Source organism: Argiope bruennichi, chromosome 3 (assembly GCF_947563725.1).
Source record: "Argiope bruennichi chromosome 3, qqArgBrue1.1, whole genome shotgun sequence".
Lineage (NCBI taxonomy): Eukaryota > Metazoa > Arthropoda > Arachnida > Araneae > Araneidae > Argiope > Argiope bruennichi.
In genome coordinates, this window is record NC_079153.1 from 66,558,793 (window position 1) to 66,576,109 (window position 17,317).

Consider the following 17,317-nt stretch of genomic DNA (forward strand, 5'->3'; position numbering starts at 1 on the left):
GTAAAACTGTTAAAACATTTTTCAGGTTACATAATATAATATTTAAAATGAAACTTTTTTTTTTGTATTCCTGGATAAGAATTTCAATACTCATATTTAAATAAGGTATAAAATTTGTCTATTACATAATTTTTTAATAAAAGCTAGAGTTAGCAATTTTACTAACTTATATATACATTTTATCTATTTGTAAAAAGAACCTTAAACCAGACTTTTTTTTTAGAATGTTATTATGAAAAGTTTGGTTTCATAATAACATTCTAATTTTAAATGATATATTTTTTAATCCTTTGAAAAAAGTACATATAGGATTACTGAATTTTAGAAGCAAAATAATTAGAATAAAATTTATTCAATAGTGGCTTGTCATAGTTGGATGAAAATAATATTATGCATTATTATTATATTTCAGCTTAAGCTAACACAGCATCACATGTTTAATTAATAAACATATTCATTTTAAGATTATCGTTTTTCAATCAGTCTTACCATTTACATAATTATCCTTCGCTCTGGATACATCATAATACATCCTGTCCTTAACTTCAGAAGCATCTACTCTATCATCACGTAATCTGAAAAAAAAAAAAAAAAAAAACGTATATTGAGTTTAGTTGGGAAATTTATAAATCATATTTAATAGGAAATAATATAAATCAGAGAACGAGAGAGAATGAACTCTATTTAGATCTTTTCGTGCATATAAATATAACTTCTTTTATATGCAATAGATTTAGTCTAAATATTCATTCAAGAAATTTGTAAGAAAGTTTTAAATAATTAATAGAAATTTAACTGGTGTGTTTTTATTGTTTCTTAGTTATTAGTTATTAAGGTTTTTTTTTAATTTTTACATTCGAATTTGCATATGCCACAGCATTCCAAGTATAGCACACTTCCCTTATTTTGACAAGGGGGCAGTGATATCATTAATGTATGTAGGGAGAAAATGAAAAAAAAAAAAAAATAGTATATTTCTGAATAAAATGAAATGAAATCAACACTGACTATTCGAGTGGTGTTTTAGAAATTGTATGACTTATTTTAGTCGCAAAGATGTTGTATTTTATGTTTTAATATTATTTAATATCATTTTAATCAGTGTTTTGATAGATACAATACCGTAAAAATACCTTACAATATTTTGCGTTTATTTAATCCTAAGGTATAAAAACTTTATTGTTTATATCCATAAGGCATATAAATTATAAAATAAACTTAGGAGAATAATTACTGAAATAACTAAACAGCGCAGTATAACAGTCTGCTCTACGTATTACCGCAGTTGCAGGTACAATTCTCTTGTTTTTCAAAAGAAATCATATTTGAATATTTATGTAATTAAATTAATATTTTGTTCATATGAGCTTTTCTGGAATAAAACTAGTAACATTGAACTGTAGCCAGGTAATAAATACAACAGCTGAACATGATCCACCTTCCACACCAACGAAAGAACATTTGTCTTAGACCAGAGGTTCCCAAACTTTTTTTTCTCGTGGACCACTTTCAAAGTTTTACTATTTTCGGTAGACCCCCTGCTGCTACATTTCTATTGTATTCCCAAAACTCCTAAAAAATATCACCTTAAATTGGGGGTGTTAAGAAGAAAAAAAAAGTAGCTCATTTTCTTGTGTCCTATTTATTAAAATAATACTTGTGGTTATACAAAATTATAAACGTTTATTATTACAAAAAATCAACAATGAACTCTGAAATGTAAATCAACAATAAAAAATAGTCATACTTTTAATGATACGGATGTACTTGATGAATTGACAGCAAATTATTAATATTTGGCTTCAGTTTTGTAAGAAGTAATCTCAAATCTCCCCATTCTGTGATGTTCAATCTGCTCCTTTATTTTTGTTAACAGGTTGGTAACGGCACTATAACTTATTTCGACAAGATATGACGAGGGAAACACTATCAAAAATTTTCTCGCAATTTCCCACAATCCAGGATATTTTTCGCTGATTTCTGCCTGCAGCCAAAATGTTTGATAGAGTTTTTTAAATTCCACCTTCAGTTCCTCGTTGGTGCTGAGCTCAAGTAGCTCTTCTTGTAATACCACATTCGCCTCTTCCATTTCATCAAATGGGGTTATGATCCATGGTGGTATTTCCATCGTCAGAATATCTTCCAATCTATTTTTGAAGTCATCATGCAGGGCATTTAAATGTCGAGCGTATGTCTGAATATTCTCATCAAGACATTCTATCTGTGACAAGTGCGGAAACTGGGAGAATTTTCGCCGACTAAGATTTTGCTTCATTAATTTCAATTTACCAAGAAAAGTCGTAATTACACCATTTGTTTTTATTAAATTAAGGCTGTCCCCTTGTAACTGCAAGTTAACGTCATTGAATTTTATGAACAAATCTGTTAAGTACGCAATTTCCGCTTTATATTTGATCAGATTTTCTTTTAAATCTGGTGCTTTAGTTTCCAGACACTCTATCACTGATTCGAAAAGTGAGTAAAATCTCGATAAGCATGCACCTTTCGACAACCAGCGTACTTCAGTATGCAAGAGCAGTCGTTGGAAATCTTCATCATTTTCATCGCACACTAGTGCAAATAAACGGGTATTCAAAACATTGCTTCTTATTTTATTAACTGCGTTAATCACAAAGTGAAGCGATTGGTGCAATCTATCACTCAAATTTTTCGCTACAAGGTGTTGTCGGTGGCTGACACAGTGAATTGCAATTAGTCCTGGTATTATTCTTTTAAGATGGCTTATAAACCCAAGACATGGCAGGATCTCCATCTGCTGCCACCGAAATAATGTTTGTAAATGGAATAGATTTTTCTGTGAAAAAATCACTCAGGACATTAAATATCGATTCGCCTTTAGTGTCGTGAAATTTTTCGTTTTTAGTGTTTAGCAATTTTTCGTGAACCCCCACTTACAACTTGTGAACCCCTGTTTTCTTTTCACGTCTACGTGGACCCCCGTGTGGTCTCCTATGGACCCCTGGGGGTCCACCTGGACCACTTTGGGAACCTATGTCTTAGACAAATTCACCAGGTCATGGAGAATGAGGTTTCGAACATGCGAATCTCTGGTCCGGAAGGCTAGGCCACCGAAACCATTGGATAATTGTTTACAATAACTATTTTTCAATACAAATAAATTGAACGATATTTATAAGAACATCAGAACAATGTCTTCACAAGACCAATAAAAACACTGCATTTTTCTTCCTAAACAAAACACTGTTTAAAAAAAACTAATCAGTACCACAAACGATCCCCTCCGATGACTCCCCTCCTCCCAAAACCAAAAGGTGGAGATAGCCCCATTCTAAAACACCCCACCTTTTCCTTTCTCAAAGACAAAAGAAAAGGCAGAAGATGCGAAGTGGTGATAAGTATCGAGCTGAAAAGTCGTCTGAAATCCAAAAGTAGTAGGAACGAGATGTTTCAACCATTATCCCATTTGTTGGAAAGTGTTCACTCTCCTAATTTACATACACGTTTAATGAAACACAGTTCACTTCAACACTCCCTCTTTTCCTGGTGCTTCCTTCCCCCCAAAGGACTGGTGATTAATGAAATCTCAGCAAATGTAATTTTAAGCGCGTATTTTTCGCGCCCCCTTTTCACTTTTCTCTCGGCCCCGGACTTTCGTTCCAAGCGAAAGTGACGTGAAGTAACTTTAGTTGGAGGAGGTTGCAATAAGCTGTTGTGGAAACTTAGGAGAAGTTGTAGATACTTTTATAAAATGTATATATTGATTTCTTCATTATTAAGAAACACAAGAATAAAAAGTTCCAATTAATAGAATTATACATTTCAGAATGCTCAGGAAAATAGGTAATGAAAGCAATAGGAATCGCCTGACGCTAAATGCAACGTATATTTATATTTTCTCACGATTTCAAGGACATTTTTTTCTTTTTTTTATGCAAATTTAAATAAAGTCACTTTTGCAATTTATCTATAAGAAACAGATTTTTAAAGTTCGATTTTTTTATAGCAAATAGTAATCTTCCATGTTAGATTTGCATACAATACACAAAAAATGAATGCAAATTTTTATTTAAATGTATATAACCTATCATGTATATAACAAATGCACACGCATAAAAAACTATTACATTTACTCACAAAAAAAAGTATGATATTCTTTATAATGGAGTCCATGTCTGTAGTGATTTTTAAGAATTTCATTTGATGGATAATATCACGGAAATTCAGGAAGCAATGAATGTCAATGAATTATTTTTAGAAAGAAAAATAATTCAAATTTTGTACTGTCTTTAACGCAGAAATGTCTTAAAGGCAAATTACATAAATTCTTATTTAAACTGATTAAATATAAAAGGCAAACTTTTTCAAATACAAAAAAAAAAAAAAAAAAAAATCAATAACCTTCGAACTTTTTTAATAACAAAAAAAAAAATGATTCATTATTAAAAATAATTATATCTTAATTTAAAATGGTTCATTTATCATGGTTTAATTCATTTACGGCAATCAAATAGATATCAATAGTCCTTAAAAAGGTTCTTTAAAAGAAAACTAATGATCTTAGGAAGCAGTATTAACGACAGTGCTGACTTCGTGAAATAAGTTATTAAAATGTAACCACCCATTATACATGAAATATACTTTTACATTATAACTCTAAAAATTATATAATCCGTGAATCAGAAACATGTATGCATATAATATATTTACCTGTAATACATATAGACACTTTTATATCAATATATCATATGTCAAAACCATAAGTATGCAAAATTTTAATGCAATTATTGAACCACTATCGAATATTGGTCCCATATGTAACAATTATATATTTTATAAACAACAATTTGAGAACAGACGTGTTTTACTTTTTTACGAGTGTTTTTAGAAATAAAAAGTTCCAGCACATTTGATATACGAACATTTTGATTTAACAGTGACAATATACATTAAAAGGGTTCAACTTTTAATCAATATTTCAGCGAAACAATTTTTTTTTATTATTCACAAATATAATATTATTCAAAACAATAATATTTTATCCTTATGTAGTTAGTTAAGCCTAAAAAGCATTCAAAAAATAAATTGATTTTTTTTACTCAAGAATAATGCCCAAACATGTATTATGAGGGAAGCTTTAAATTCAACGTAGAAATCTACCATAAAAACACCTGGTCTGACTTACGCCATAGTGCCAACAAATGAGCAAATTCCTCTTACTTCCGATTGATAAGTGGGAAAAGATAAGGCAAAAGTGAAGCTTTTGTTTTCTACTGTTTGATATCCAATTTAACCGTTTGTCTTTTTCAAAAAGCTTCGAACAATGAAGTCGGTAATTCAGACGTCAATCTTCAAACAGAAAGTTTCTTTTTAAAAACAAATTAGCATCAGAATGATTCAAAGATACTTATAGCTTTATTTGTTCACCCTGTTCAAAACAAGAGATACCGAAGAAGGGGAACAGTAGGCTAATTATCGTGTGGGTTTTTCCCTTTCGGTAATTTATAATTGTCGATTTTCGGACTGTCTGCGGTGAGGATTTCCAAGTAAAATGAATGAGGTTTTCAAATTAAAGGATATATATGTTCCTTGGTAATTTAGTGAGTTTTTCGAAAAAAGCAAAGTTTGTTTTGAAATAATTTCTTAAAAATGTAAAGGAAATATTTAGGAAGGAGATGATTGTTGACTAAAACCGGTGAATTTGTTAATGGCATTATGGTTTTGTTTTCTGATTTACTTCAAGAGGTTGTATATTATTCCTCGATTTAAGAAATTTTTTCGTCTCTAAATGCCTTAAATGTAAAAAAAAAATAATAATAAATTGTTTTCAATATTTTTTTAAAATATAAAGGAAATATTCAGGAAGGAGATGCTTGTTAACTGACATTGGTACAGAACTTGAAACGGTGTTACTTCAAGGGTTTGTATATTCCTCCTCAATTTAAGACATTTCTTTGCCACAGAATATCCAAATGCAATAAAAAATAAATTGTTTGAAATAATTTCTTAAAAATGCAAAGGGAATATTCAGGAGGGAGATGCTTGTTAACTAAGACCGGTTACTGAACTTGAAACGGTGAGATGGTTTTGTTTTCTTTTTTTACATCAAGGGCTTGTATATTCCTTTTCGATTTAAGAAATTTCTTTGATTCCAAATGTTTTAAATGCAATAAAAAATTTAAATCAGTTGTGATATTTAAGTACTCTTTGGGTGAAAATTCTTCATTAAAATTTATTTCTAATTTTATATTAATAAGCATTTATTTATTCCAATAACCATGACAAATTTTGGCAAATTTCCTTTTAAATTTGACACATATCTATATTTTAGATATTAAAACTGTGCATCAAATTTTGTATATCTAGCCTCTCTTCGTTTTGTAGATATCCTATTAACTTACGTAGGACAAATAGACTTCCTCTGAATAGATTTCGTTCAATTTTTGATAGAAATCCTCAAATTTGGAATCACGATCAAATATCAAATTTGATCCTTCAAACTTAAAGCGGTTTTGAAGTATCATGTTGACAAGCAGACAAAATTCCAAAGGTGTGAAGAAAAGATTCGTCAAAATCTCGAGTTAGAATTCTTTTACGATTACGATATTTGCAAGACCGATGATCAAGGTTTCTTCCATGCAAGAAGGCATGAAAAAAAGAAAACCTCATTAGCAAATGCGCAGTTAGAAATAAGAGATATGTTTGAACTTGCAGAAAGTCGTCCGAGATAACATGATTTCAAATTATGCAGAATATATTCTCCCTCCCACGTTATACAAGAGCTTACTACATAAGACAAATTACCACGTAAACATTATTCACGAAGTTTTATTTCCTGTTTAACTGTCGATGTTTCAATAACTTCCGTTGAAATCCAGGGTGAAAATGTCATGAAATTTAAGTCCCATGAAACCATATTAATTGTAAATTTAAAGCTAAATATTTTCTTTTATCTGTTTTCATCTTCCTGGCATCTTGTTCTCAAGAAACGATACGGATGCAGCCTGATTCTCGGCTCCCTTACAAACTGGCGGTTTGCTTTAAAACCAATGTACCAAAGATTGATTCAAAGAAAAAATGGCATTTTAAGTAGTTTATCCATGGAACAAATTTAGGGTTTCAAATAAAATTTCAACCTGATAGCATTTTTAAATAGCTATTAAGTCATGAATGTATTTTAAAAGTCTTGTTTTCGATCGGCGCCTTTCAAAATTAAACAACTATAATATAAACGGCTATAATTCACACGCTTGTTTTTAACGAGATTCGAGAGTCTCTTCAAAATAATATAAAATCAGCGATATCTTATCAATCGTATTCTAAAATTAGGATATTCCACGTTTTGAATTCATAAAATCGTGTCTGTAATTCGAGGTGTGTTTTTTCCCCTTGCTATGATTTGATATATTCGGGAAGTTATTCAATTTTTCTCGTCCAATGGTCAAAAGTAGCTCATACTTTAGAATCAGCTGAAATTTAATCTAAAACGTTTAAATCAATATCTTTCATCTATAGGTTGCTTTCATCTGTTCCATAACATAGTGTTTTTTAAATTGCAATGTAGGACTAGTCGTATAGTAGTTATTTTTTCAGATCTCTATAAAGAAGTTGCTGAAGCTTTGAGTCTTACATTCCAAAATGGTAATTAGCTGGAATTCGATTTAATACTTTTTATCTATTGACTGTTTTCAGTCGTGCCATATGGCAACAGTTTTGCTTTGAAATTGTAATGTAAAACTAATTATATGGCAGATTTTTTTTTTCAGATCTCCATCAGGGAGTTTCTGAAACTTTGCGTCTAATATTTCAAAACGGCAATAGGTTGGGATTAAATGTAACTCGATCTAAAAAGTTTAATCCAATACCTTTTATCAATTGACTTTTTTGGTTATTCTTTAAAACTAAAATGTTGGCCGTGCCATAAGGCATTTTTTCTTTGTAAAAGTTCCAATGACATCAAAAGAAAAGATTGCAATAGGAGACTGTGTTTAACTATGTTTAAAATTGTGTTGTATACGGAAAAGTAATAATAAATAAGAGTAATATAAATAGTAATAAAAATAATAATAAAAGTAATATAAATAAAAGTAACAAAAAGTAATAATAATAATAAATAAAGTAATAATAAATACTATGGCTTGCAAAATGCTCGTATTCAAATATTATCTTTAAAAAATATCGTTAAAAATTAAAATAACAATAACACACTTTTAAAACTTATTGAAACGCACCTTCAAAAATTAATAACACAAATAACATTACATGAAAATGCAATATAAGTAATTTTATATAAATTACGAATTGAAAAGATTAATATCTTCAATATGCATGACCGGGTTAACCAATTATTTGAATTCAGTATCCTTATTAAGGTCAGTATCTATTCGAAAAATTATCAAATTATATTTTTGTAAATATAATTTAAAAAAGCCTTGTTTCTGTTTTGAAATATACGTTTTAATTTTCCGTGAAAAAATATCCAACTTATCTGCATATTACTCTACCAAAAGTGTTATGAATATGGAAAAATTTGCACTTCCACAAATGGCAACTAAATCATATTTTTTTTCAACTTTTTCTCTCCCTATCACTTTTTTTCTCTTCTTCATTCTACACTTTGTTAAAAGTGTTTCGGTCATTTTCTTCTTCAGTAGTTTTTCATACGGATGCTCATTTTTTACCTCGAAAAATCTAAATACTCTGTTGCTCTGTGTTGCATATAAGAGCAGCACATTCGTCTAAATTAAAAGTGCCTATTCCCCTGCCGTCTAACCCTTTTTGAAATGCATATTCATTAGGGAACGAGGGTCTTAGAGTTGAGCAAAAGGCAAAAGACATCCAGATTTTGAATAATAATTAAGCCCACCCCCCCTTTACACACATATATACATATACAAACCGTCTTTTAACTTCCCTTTAGGCCAAATTAAAGCCCCTGAAGAAAGTGGCAGAGATGTGATTATCTCTTTTCCCCTAGAAACGATATGAAGGTTTTAAATCTCGACTATTTTTTTATTCATTTATTACTGGAAAATTTTCTTCAGCCTTTTCTTTCTTTTTCAGCTATAAAAAAAAAGTCTTTTTTAAATATTTCTTTCTTACTCTCGTACTCTCCAGCGCTTCAAATTCGCATTTTATTTTATTTTCTCGTCATGTCCTTTTGCTTTCTTCTTCTCTTCTGGTCCGTTAATTTTTTTTTTCCTTTATTATTCATAATATGCCGCTTTCTTTTTAGCACTTTTCCCTGTCTAATTACTTATGGGATGGAAATAAATGAATGTGTGAATTAGAAGAGAGAAAGAAGAAGAAGAAATATATTCATGTATGTATTCGTTTAAGTTTATTAAGAAAAAACGAATTAACAAAGAGAGAAAGAGAGAGGGGAGGTAAGGAGAGAAATAAAAAAAATGCATGATTAAAGTCATTATGAAAATAATCTTTCAAATGTAAATTCAAGCCTGACCGAATGCAATAAATATTTCTCTTAAGTCCTTTTAATATCTAAGACAGATGGAGGCGGCGAGACTCTTTAATGTGGTTTCGGAAATTAGAATAAATATCGTGATCTCTCGTTTTCTTAATCTGTAGCTTAAGTCAAAGCAGAGATATGGAGCGAGTTCACTTTTTTTTTTTTTTTTTTTTTTTTTTCGTTACGTCGACTGAATTGCTTAAGAAGTTAAAACGAAGATGATCGGGACCTAGCGTAATCTAGAAGAGGAAATAAATTTGCTGTAATGATGAAAGAGTGGAATCGTACTTTTTATTTAAATAAGGAAATATTTTAAATGGATAACAGGAGTTTTATACTTAATTTTTAGTTCAATGAAAAATTGTAAAGTAATTTAATTAATCGAGTATGATTTGGAGATTCATTTACAAGAATTTCTTTTTTTTTCCTAAGCCAGTGATTAAAAATTAATTTTAAAAAAGCTAATATGAACAATTAAATAAATAGAAACGCCAAAGTAAGGAATGTTCATGCCATATTGTGGCCTAAGGAAATAAAAAAATTGTGAATGGTCGATAAATATAAATTGAAGGGAAAAGGTAATAAGTCAAGTCCTCTCATTGTTTTCTCATTACCATTAATCAAAAACCGCTAGACTGTTGTATGGTTTAGCAACAATGTTGAAATTAAGATGCATGCTGATACTTTTTTGGATTTTCACTAAATGAAAAAACAAACCCGGAAGTTCTCTAAGGAGCAGCTTACCCTTATATAAAAAAAGCAGTCAAGAAATTGCTACCTATATGCTCCAAAGTCATTTTGACTAACAGAAGATCTCATAGCCTTCTTTAATCATCAGCTTTGGACTCATGACTTGGCCTAGTTTTTGCGACTCCGATGTATTTCTAATAAACCACTGCTACATCTAAGGGATTCTTATATAATGAATGAACAAATCTGTTCATTTGAATTTATTGAGCTTCCGTTCTAAATATCAATATAGAAATCTTACTTAGCGCGGTTTTCACGATGCCAATATATTTTCACATAAATCTATTAGGGGCAGCGATACCCAAGTAATCCTCAATTTAGACAAATTAACCTATTTATTGATTTAAATTGGCTGAGTTTTCGTTCTAAATCAAGGGAGTCTCTACCTATGTTAGTGAATCGCTACCTACGTCAGCACAAGTGAGGAATTCTCTATCTATGTGCTCCAAGATCATTTTGACAAACAGAAGATCCAGGATAGGTTTGAAACATAACTACACCTAATTTTCCCGCACCCAATATATTTCCACATAATTTCATTTGGTTCAGCGATTCCCAAGAAATCCTTAGTTTAAACAAATGAACTAATTTGTTAATTTGGATTTTTGAGCTTCGTACGTACTTATTACTACATTCTGCGAAATGCACTAGCAATTAAATGACAAACAATTATTTATTTTCAAAATCATTTTGATTAAAATTATTCCCCAGATATTTCAAACAACTTTTGTCCGAAGTTTCTTTTTTCAAAAAACAAGATACGACCCACTGATCTAGAATTATTTCTTTCCATAAATTGTTCGCATCACAGTCCATGCTATTTCCAGAACCTCACTTCGATATCTTTAAAGTTTACGTAAAAAATAAAAACGAAAAAAAAAACTCTTTTGGAACAAGGTACCGCACTTCTTATTATTGCACAGATACTGCTCCCAATTCAACAAAAATTTTGATCAGGGAAAAAAAAAAGCAAAGAAATGAAAGAAGAGAACGCAAGAGAAAACTATCCAGTCGGATAGAATGGGAGAAAAACTATCTAAAATATTTTATCGTCCATTGTTTAGGTGTGGAATTCTGGGACGGAAAATTGAAATGAAGTAAATTCCGCACGACCATCTATCATGCTAGCAGTGACAGGAATACGCAGGGCTCCTTGTATGACCAATGACATCAAAGGCGAGGCGGGGCTGGATTGCCTTTTATGGGTAGAAAAAAAATTACAAAAAGGTACAAATGTCAAGTAGAATGACAAATCATATCGCTCGCTTTCCAGTTATTCATCATAAAAGGACATTTTGCAAGATTAAGTATTCTGCAAAGGGAAAGGAAGTGAAGAATTTTGTTGCAGATCACGCAATTTTTTTTTTTTTTTTGGGGGGGGGAGGACAATTGTATGGTTTAGAGCATTGTATTCTGGTAATATGAAATGGATTTCTTTGAAATAAATTGATTTAAGTTTCACTATGAGATTTGAAATATCTCATTTGTAAAGCGCTTTGGGCTTTATTTTATAACTGAAGATAACTTAAAACTTCTTTTTTGCAAAATTTTAATTATGATGTTGATTTTTATGCTAATTTGTTAGTTATTGAAGCTCTAAATATTTTCATCTAAATCAACAACAACGACAAGAACCCCCCTCCCTCCCCAGATAATCCGAAATATATATATATATATATATACAAAAGTATTAGAATCAAGTTAATAGGAAATATTAACTTGATTCTAATACTTTTGTATAAATTCATCTGTGTTTTAGAAGTAGCTGCAATTGCGCTCTCTAAATACTATGAAGTTCCTTTTTGGTTTTAGTTTAAATAGATAATAAATTTTAGTTGCGATTTCGAAACTGTTTTGTTTCGTTTTCATTTTAGTTTCGTTTTCAAACTTTTTCTTACTTTAGATTGGTTACTTATATATATATATATATATATATATATATATATTTAATGAATTGATTTCATTGCCATTCTGGTATCATTTATAACAGAAGAATCGCATCATACTTTCTAATTTAAAGTAATTTAAAATCGGAATACTTTACAGAATTTGAACTGTGATACTTTTTCAACTCCAAGTCGTTTTCATTACTATATCTAAAATTTAAAAAAAATAACATAATTTTATTACAATTTTTCCTCCAGCTTTTTCAGATAAGAAAGTCAATAAATATATTAGCAAATACTGAAACATGAAGAACTAATGGAAAAATTTTTTGAAAAAAGGTACATACAGGAGTCTTATATCAAAAATCTTTACACATTCTTATGAAAATGCATAAACTATATTTATAATTCTATTTTCAAGATAAGTTTCATTAGATCAAATATCCAATGCCAGCAAATTCAACTGTAAAAATAATCTTAAAAATAAAAGAAAAAAAATGTATTGGTATCAATATCTAACATACTTATTTTCAAAATACCTTTTCAATACACTTTAATCAACTCATAAATTTATAAGCTCTTCTCTAAATTAAGGATTTAAAAATTAAATTAGAAATGAATATATTGTTCAAACAACCGATAAATTAATAATAAATTTATTGAACCCATATTAAGCGAAGTAAAATCAAAAAAGTTTTAAATTAAAAATATTAAATTTCTTAAAATAAATCATGTGAAATTTTTATCTGATTTTTAAAGCAATTGAAACAATAAGTAAGATTTGCTTTCGTAGAAAAATTAAATTTATAAGGGATCACTGAAAATAAATATTTCTTTGATTTTAATTCAGTTTAATTAGCGTCTTCTTTTATTTTAATGAACTCATTAAAGTATATTCAAAATATATCCCAATATATTTAAAGTTTTAAATATAAAGTCTTTTGAAACCTCATTATAGTTTCCCTCATAGATATACGGAAACTGTAATTAAACCACAATAAAAAAATCGACTCAATATAATCAGATTTAATTTAATTTCTACACTTTTTCATCCCATATTAATTCCCCTACATCATCATCATTATTTTTCTTAAATCAAAAAATAAGAAATACTATGAAATTAACAACAGATGCAATTAAGCCAATGAATCAATAAATATATTACAGAAAATAAAGCCAGGATTCCATATGCTGGCAACAACTCTTACCACATTTCATCATCATACTCCTGTTTCCATCCTCATCATCACCGTGCTTTCGAAATGGAACTTCAATCGAATCTTGTATAATTAAAGTTTAATTTCAACCCCCGTCTAATGAGGTGTGAGTAAAAGAGTTTGCAACAAAACCGGAGGGACAGGACGATGTTTAAATTAACATCCACCAAATCACCCCCATCCCAGAGATTTGGGGTGTTGAGTACAACTCTTGGGTTGCATGAATACAACAGGAAATTCGGATCATTCTGTCTCAGAGTGATTAGCAAAGGTAAAAGGCTTTAGGTTTGGATGTGGGATTAAAATGTCATAAAGGCTTAAAATTTTCCAGCTTGCCTTTTCATTAAAGGTGGTGGCGAAGAATGGGAATATTTTGTTTTGTTTCCGAGTTGGTCCTTGTGTTGTTTTGAGATTCGGTTTCCTGGGTTTTGAGTGTAAAATTTAAAACTGTCGTTTTGTAGTGACGTAAATGTGATAAACGGTCAGGAAGGAGAGTGGTGTGATTTCAGAAGTTGGCGATGAAAACATTAGCCGAGGTGGAATATGCTGCAGCTAATCTCTGAACGTAAATTTGATTTTTTAAAATTCTTTCCACTCTATCTTCAATAAAAATATGCTAATAATGAAAGAAAATAGATCGAGTATAAAATTCAAAACTCCTCTTTATGTAATAAATAGTCAGGAAGGAGATTGGTGTGATTTCATAAATTGGCGATGAAAATGTTGGCTGAGTTTGAATATTCTGCAGCTAATCTCAGAAAATATATTTGCTTTAAAAAAAAAATTCTTTCCACACGATTTTCAATAAAAAGTACGCTAATAATGAAACAAAATATATTGAGTGTAAAATTCAAAACTGTTGCTTTGTAATGGCGTAAATGTGATAAACGGTTAAGAAGGAGAGTGGTGTGATTTTAAAAGTTGGCGATGAAAACGTTGGCTGAGTAGGAAGATTCTGCAGCTAATCTCTGAAGATAGATTTACTTTTTAAAAAAGTCTTTCCACTCTATTTTTAATAAAAATTCTCTAATAATGAAAGAAAATTAACTGAGTGTAAAATTTAAAACTGTCGTTTTATAGTGATGTAAATCTGATAAACAATCAGGGATTTCAGTGAAAAAGTTGTCTGAGTTGGAATATTCTATGGCTAATCTCTGAAACTAGATTTTTTTTTTGTTTTTTTTTAATTCTTTTCATACAATTTTCAAAAAATAAAACTGTTCACAATTTAAAACTGTTGTATTGTAGTGACATAAAGGCGATAAATGGTCAGGAAGGAGAGTGGTGTGATTTCAGAATTGGCGATGAAAACGCTGGTTGACTAGGAAGATTCTGCAGCTAATCTCTGAAAGTAGATTTACATTTTTTAAAATTCTTTACACTCGATTTTTAATAAAAAATAAGCCAATAATTAAAGAAAATAGATGAATTGTCAAATTATATGAAGATAAGAGGAGAATATATATATATATATATATATATATATATATATCAGTTACTGATCAATTATTGAAAATATATATATATCAATTATTTTATATCATTTTCTCTGCTTTTTTTAAATTTATGTTTACATGCTATGTACATGTTTTTTTAATGACAAAAACAATAGGATTTGGAAATCAAAATGGAACTGCATTTTATATATCTTTTGCTTATAACGTGATTATTTTGATTATCAGTTGCATTTTAAGAACAATCAACTTTAGTTAATCCTATACTGCATGACTTTTATAAAAAAAAATGTTTGTTTTGAATAGCTACATATAATTTAGAAATATTATTAAACCCATTTTTTAAATTAATTTTTTGATAAATTAAAAAAAAATTAAAATGAGCCAGATGCCTCCATTATGAATTAAACAATATCTTAGTTACACAAATCACATCATAGTAATTTTGAAATAAAAATGAAAATTCTTTTTTACCAATATATTTTTCGCATTGCAAAAAAATATTTCGATAGTGAAAACATTGCTGCTTTGATATGATGTCAATACAATGTAATTTTATTTTCATCTTTTTTTTTCTTCTTTTAAACAGAAATGACATGGATTTTCTAAAAAAAAAAATAAAAAAAATGTTGTATTTATGAAAAGTTTCGTTTAATTTGAGCAAAATTTCCGAAACGCTTTCACTTCATAGCTCTTATTTCTCAAATACAAATTCTCTTTCTCTGCATTTCAGAGTTTTCGATTTAAATTCAACAAAATAAAAACATTCGGTGCATATTGGGCTTAAATGTATGCAATGCATGAAAACTCTATCTTAGATTACTTTTCCATCTTCAATAAGCAATACTTTCTATTCCACCCCCACCCCCCATTCATCTCATACATATATGAGTCACTTTTTTTTTTTTCTTCCCAGAATGGACCTGCAAGACAGCACCGGTGCATTTGTTCACAAAGTGGTCTCTGTCTTCTACCTCGGAAAGGAAGGACATCGGCGAAGTAGGTGCGCACGCATCCAGACAACTATCCCCACCCCCTTTTCATCCAGGGCGGAAAATTCTTGACACCTCAGTGATGGATGATACTCAACACCGAAACGAGAGAACGAAGAAAACGGAAAAGAACGCACAGACGGGGCTAAAAAAATTAAGAGGAAGGCGAAAACATATATGTATGCCTTATGACTGTGTGTATGTATGTGTTCATGTAGTAGATAGACATATATCTATATAAACTATACGGGGGGATGTGTCGCGGCAGAGGGGGGATGGCAGAAAGGCTGGAGTAATCCATCATGCTGTCGGTTTAAATTAACTCTGCAACCGAATGGAACGGGGATGAGTTCGGAGAGGGTGGAGGCCATATATATTTTTTTATTTTAGAGGAGAAGGGATGGCGCACGACCATGCTGGAAGGTATAGCCAAAAGATAAAATTTTTGTGAAAAGGTGTATGGAAAATGTATAAATATATATACATGTAAACTTCGCTTCTTCTGAAAAAAAGTGTGACTATATATACATTTATTTCCTTCAAAAGTGGTTGGTGTCATAGTGTTGGCGACTTTATCGCTAATTTTGAGAGGTTACGAAAAAAGGATGAATGAGTGTAAAATAGATTGAGTTGGAGTAATGACTGGAGGAGGTGAATGATGTGGAGTTAGTTTTGTTTGTGCGCCTTTTGTATGTTAGGAATGACGGTGAAAGGTCGTTTGCCTTAATCTGATAATAAACTAAAAGTCGAGGCATGATATGCATTAGATTAGCTCATTTTGTTGTAGAAAGTTTCCGAGGAAGTCAATATTTATTTTTAACTAAAACATAAATGTAATACATATCGTAGATTTCTTTTTTTTGATTTATTAACTAATATCTCTATATACAACATTAAAATTAAAAGTTCTAAAGTTACAAATGCTCTCTCGGAAAGTAATTTCTCATCTATCATTTTAAAAAAAATCTCTGTATTTTGAAAAAAGAAAGAGTATTTAATTAATGTTAGCACGAATATAATATTAAACTTGGAGGTTCTAAAATACCAATAATATATCATAATTCAATTTCTTTGGAATAAATGTCGAATTGAATGTTTGAAATAAATGTCAATAATATGTCAAAAAATATTTTTCATTAGTTCTTTCTCCAAATTTTCCTTATAAAATAATAAATAAAATTCGTCTTCATTATCTCAAAAAAATTTCCGAATTTAATGTTGACAGTTTCTTTTGATACAAATATTTATTTTATCTACTTGGAAATTTTATTTTATAAAAGCATACCAGAAAACAATACTTTATCAAAATTCTTCAAATTTATCCAAACTTATATATAATATTTAATTATATATATTAAAATAAAATATATCTTTCATCCAAATTTATATATAATATTTAATTATATATATTAAAATAAAATATATCTTTCATCCAAATTTATATATAAAATAAATTGGTGATCAAAATAATTTTTATTCCGTTTTGTTATATATATACATTTTTTTCAAAGTATTAGTAATGTATTCTTTCGAGTACCTTAAGATTACCTCGGTCTATTTTACTATCTGA

At 29.6% G+C, this 17,317-nt stretch overlaps 1 protein-coding gene across 2 annotated transcripts in view; it reads right to left on the reverse strand.

The window, feature by feature from the left end:
• The window catches only part of LOC129963732 (dachshund homolog 1-like), a 238,170-nt gene that overhangs the window by 70,859 nt on the left and 149,994 nt on the right, over positions 1–17,317 (reverse strand). For both annotated transcript variants that reach the window (XM_056078259.1, XM_056078258.1), the window contains one exon: positions 490–575. In XM_056078259.1, the coding sequence (XP_055934234.1) occupies positions 490–575 (86 nt within the window). The remainder of the gene's footprint in view (positions 1–489; positions 576–17,317) is intronic.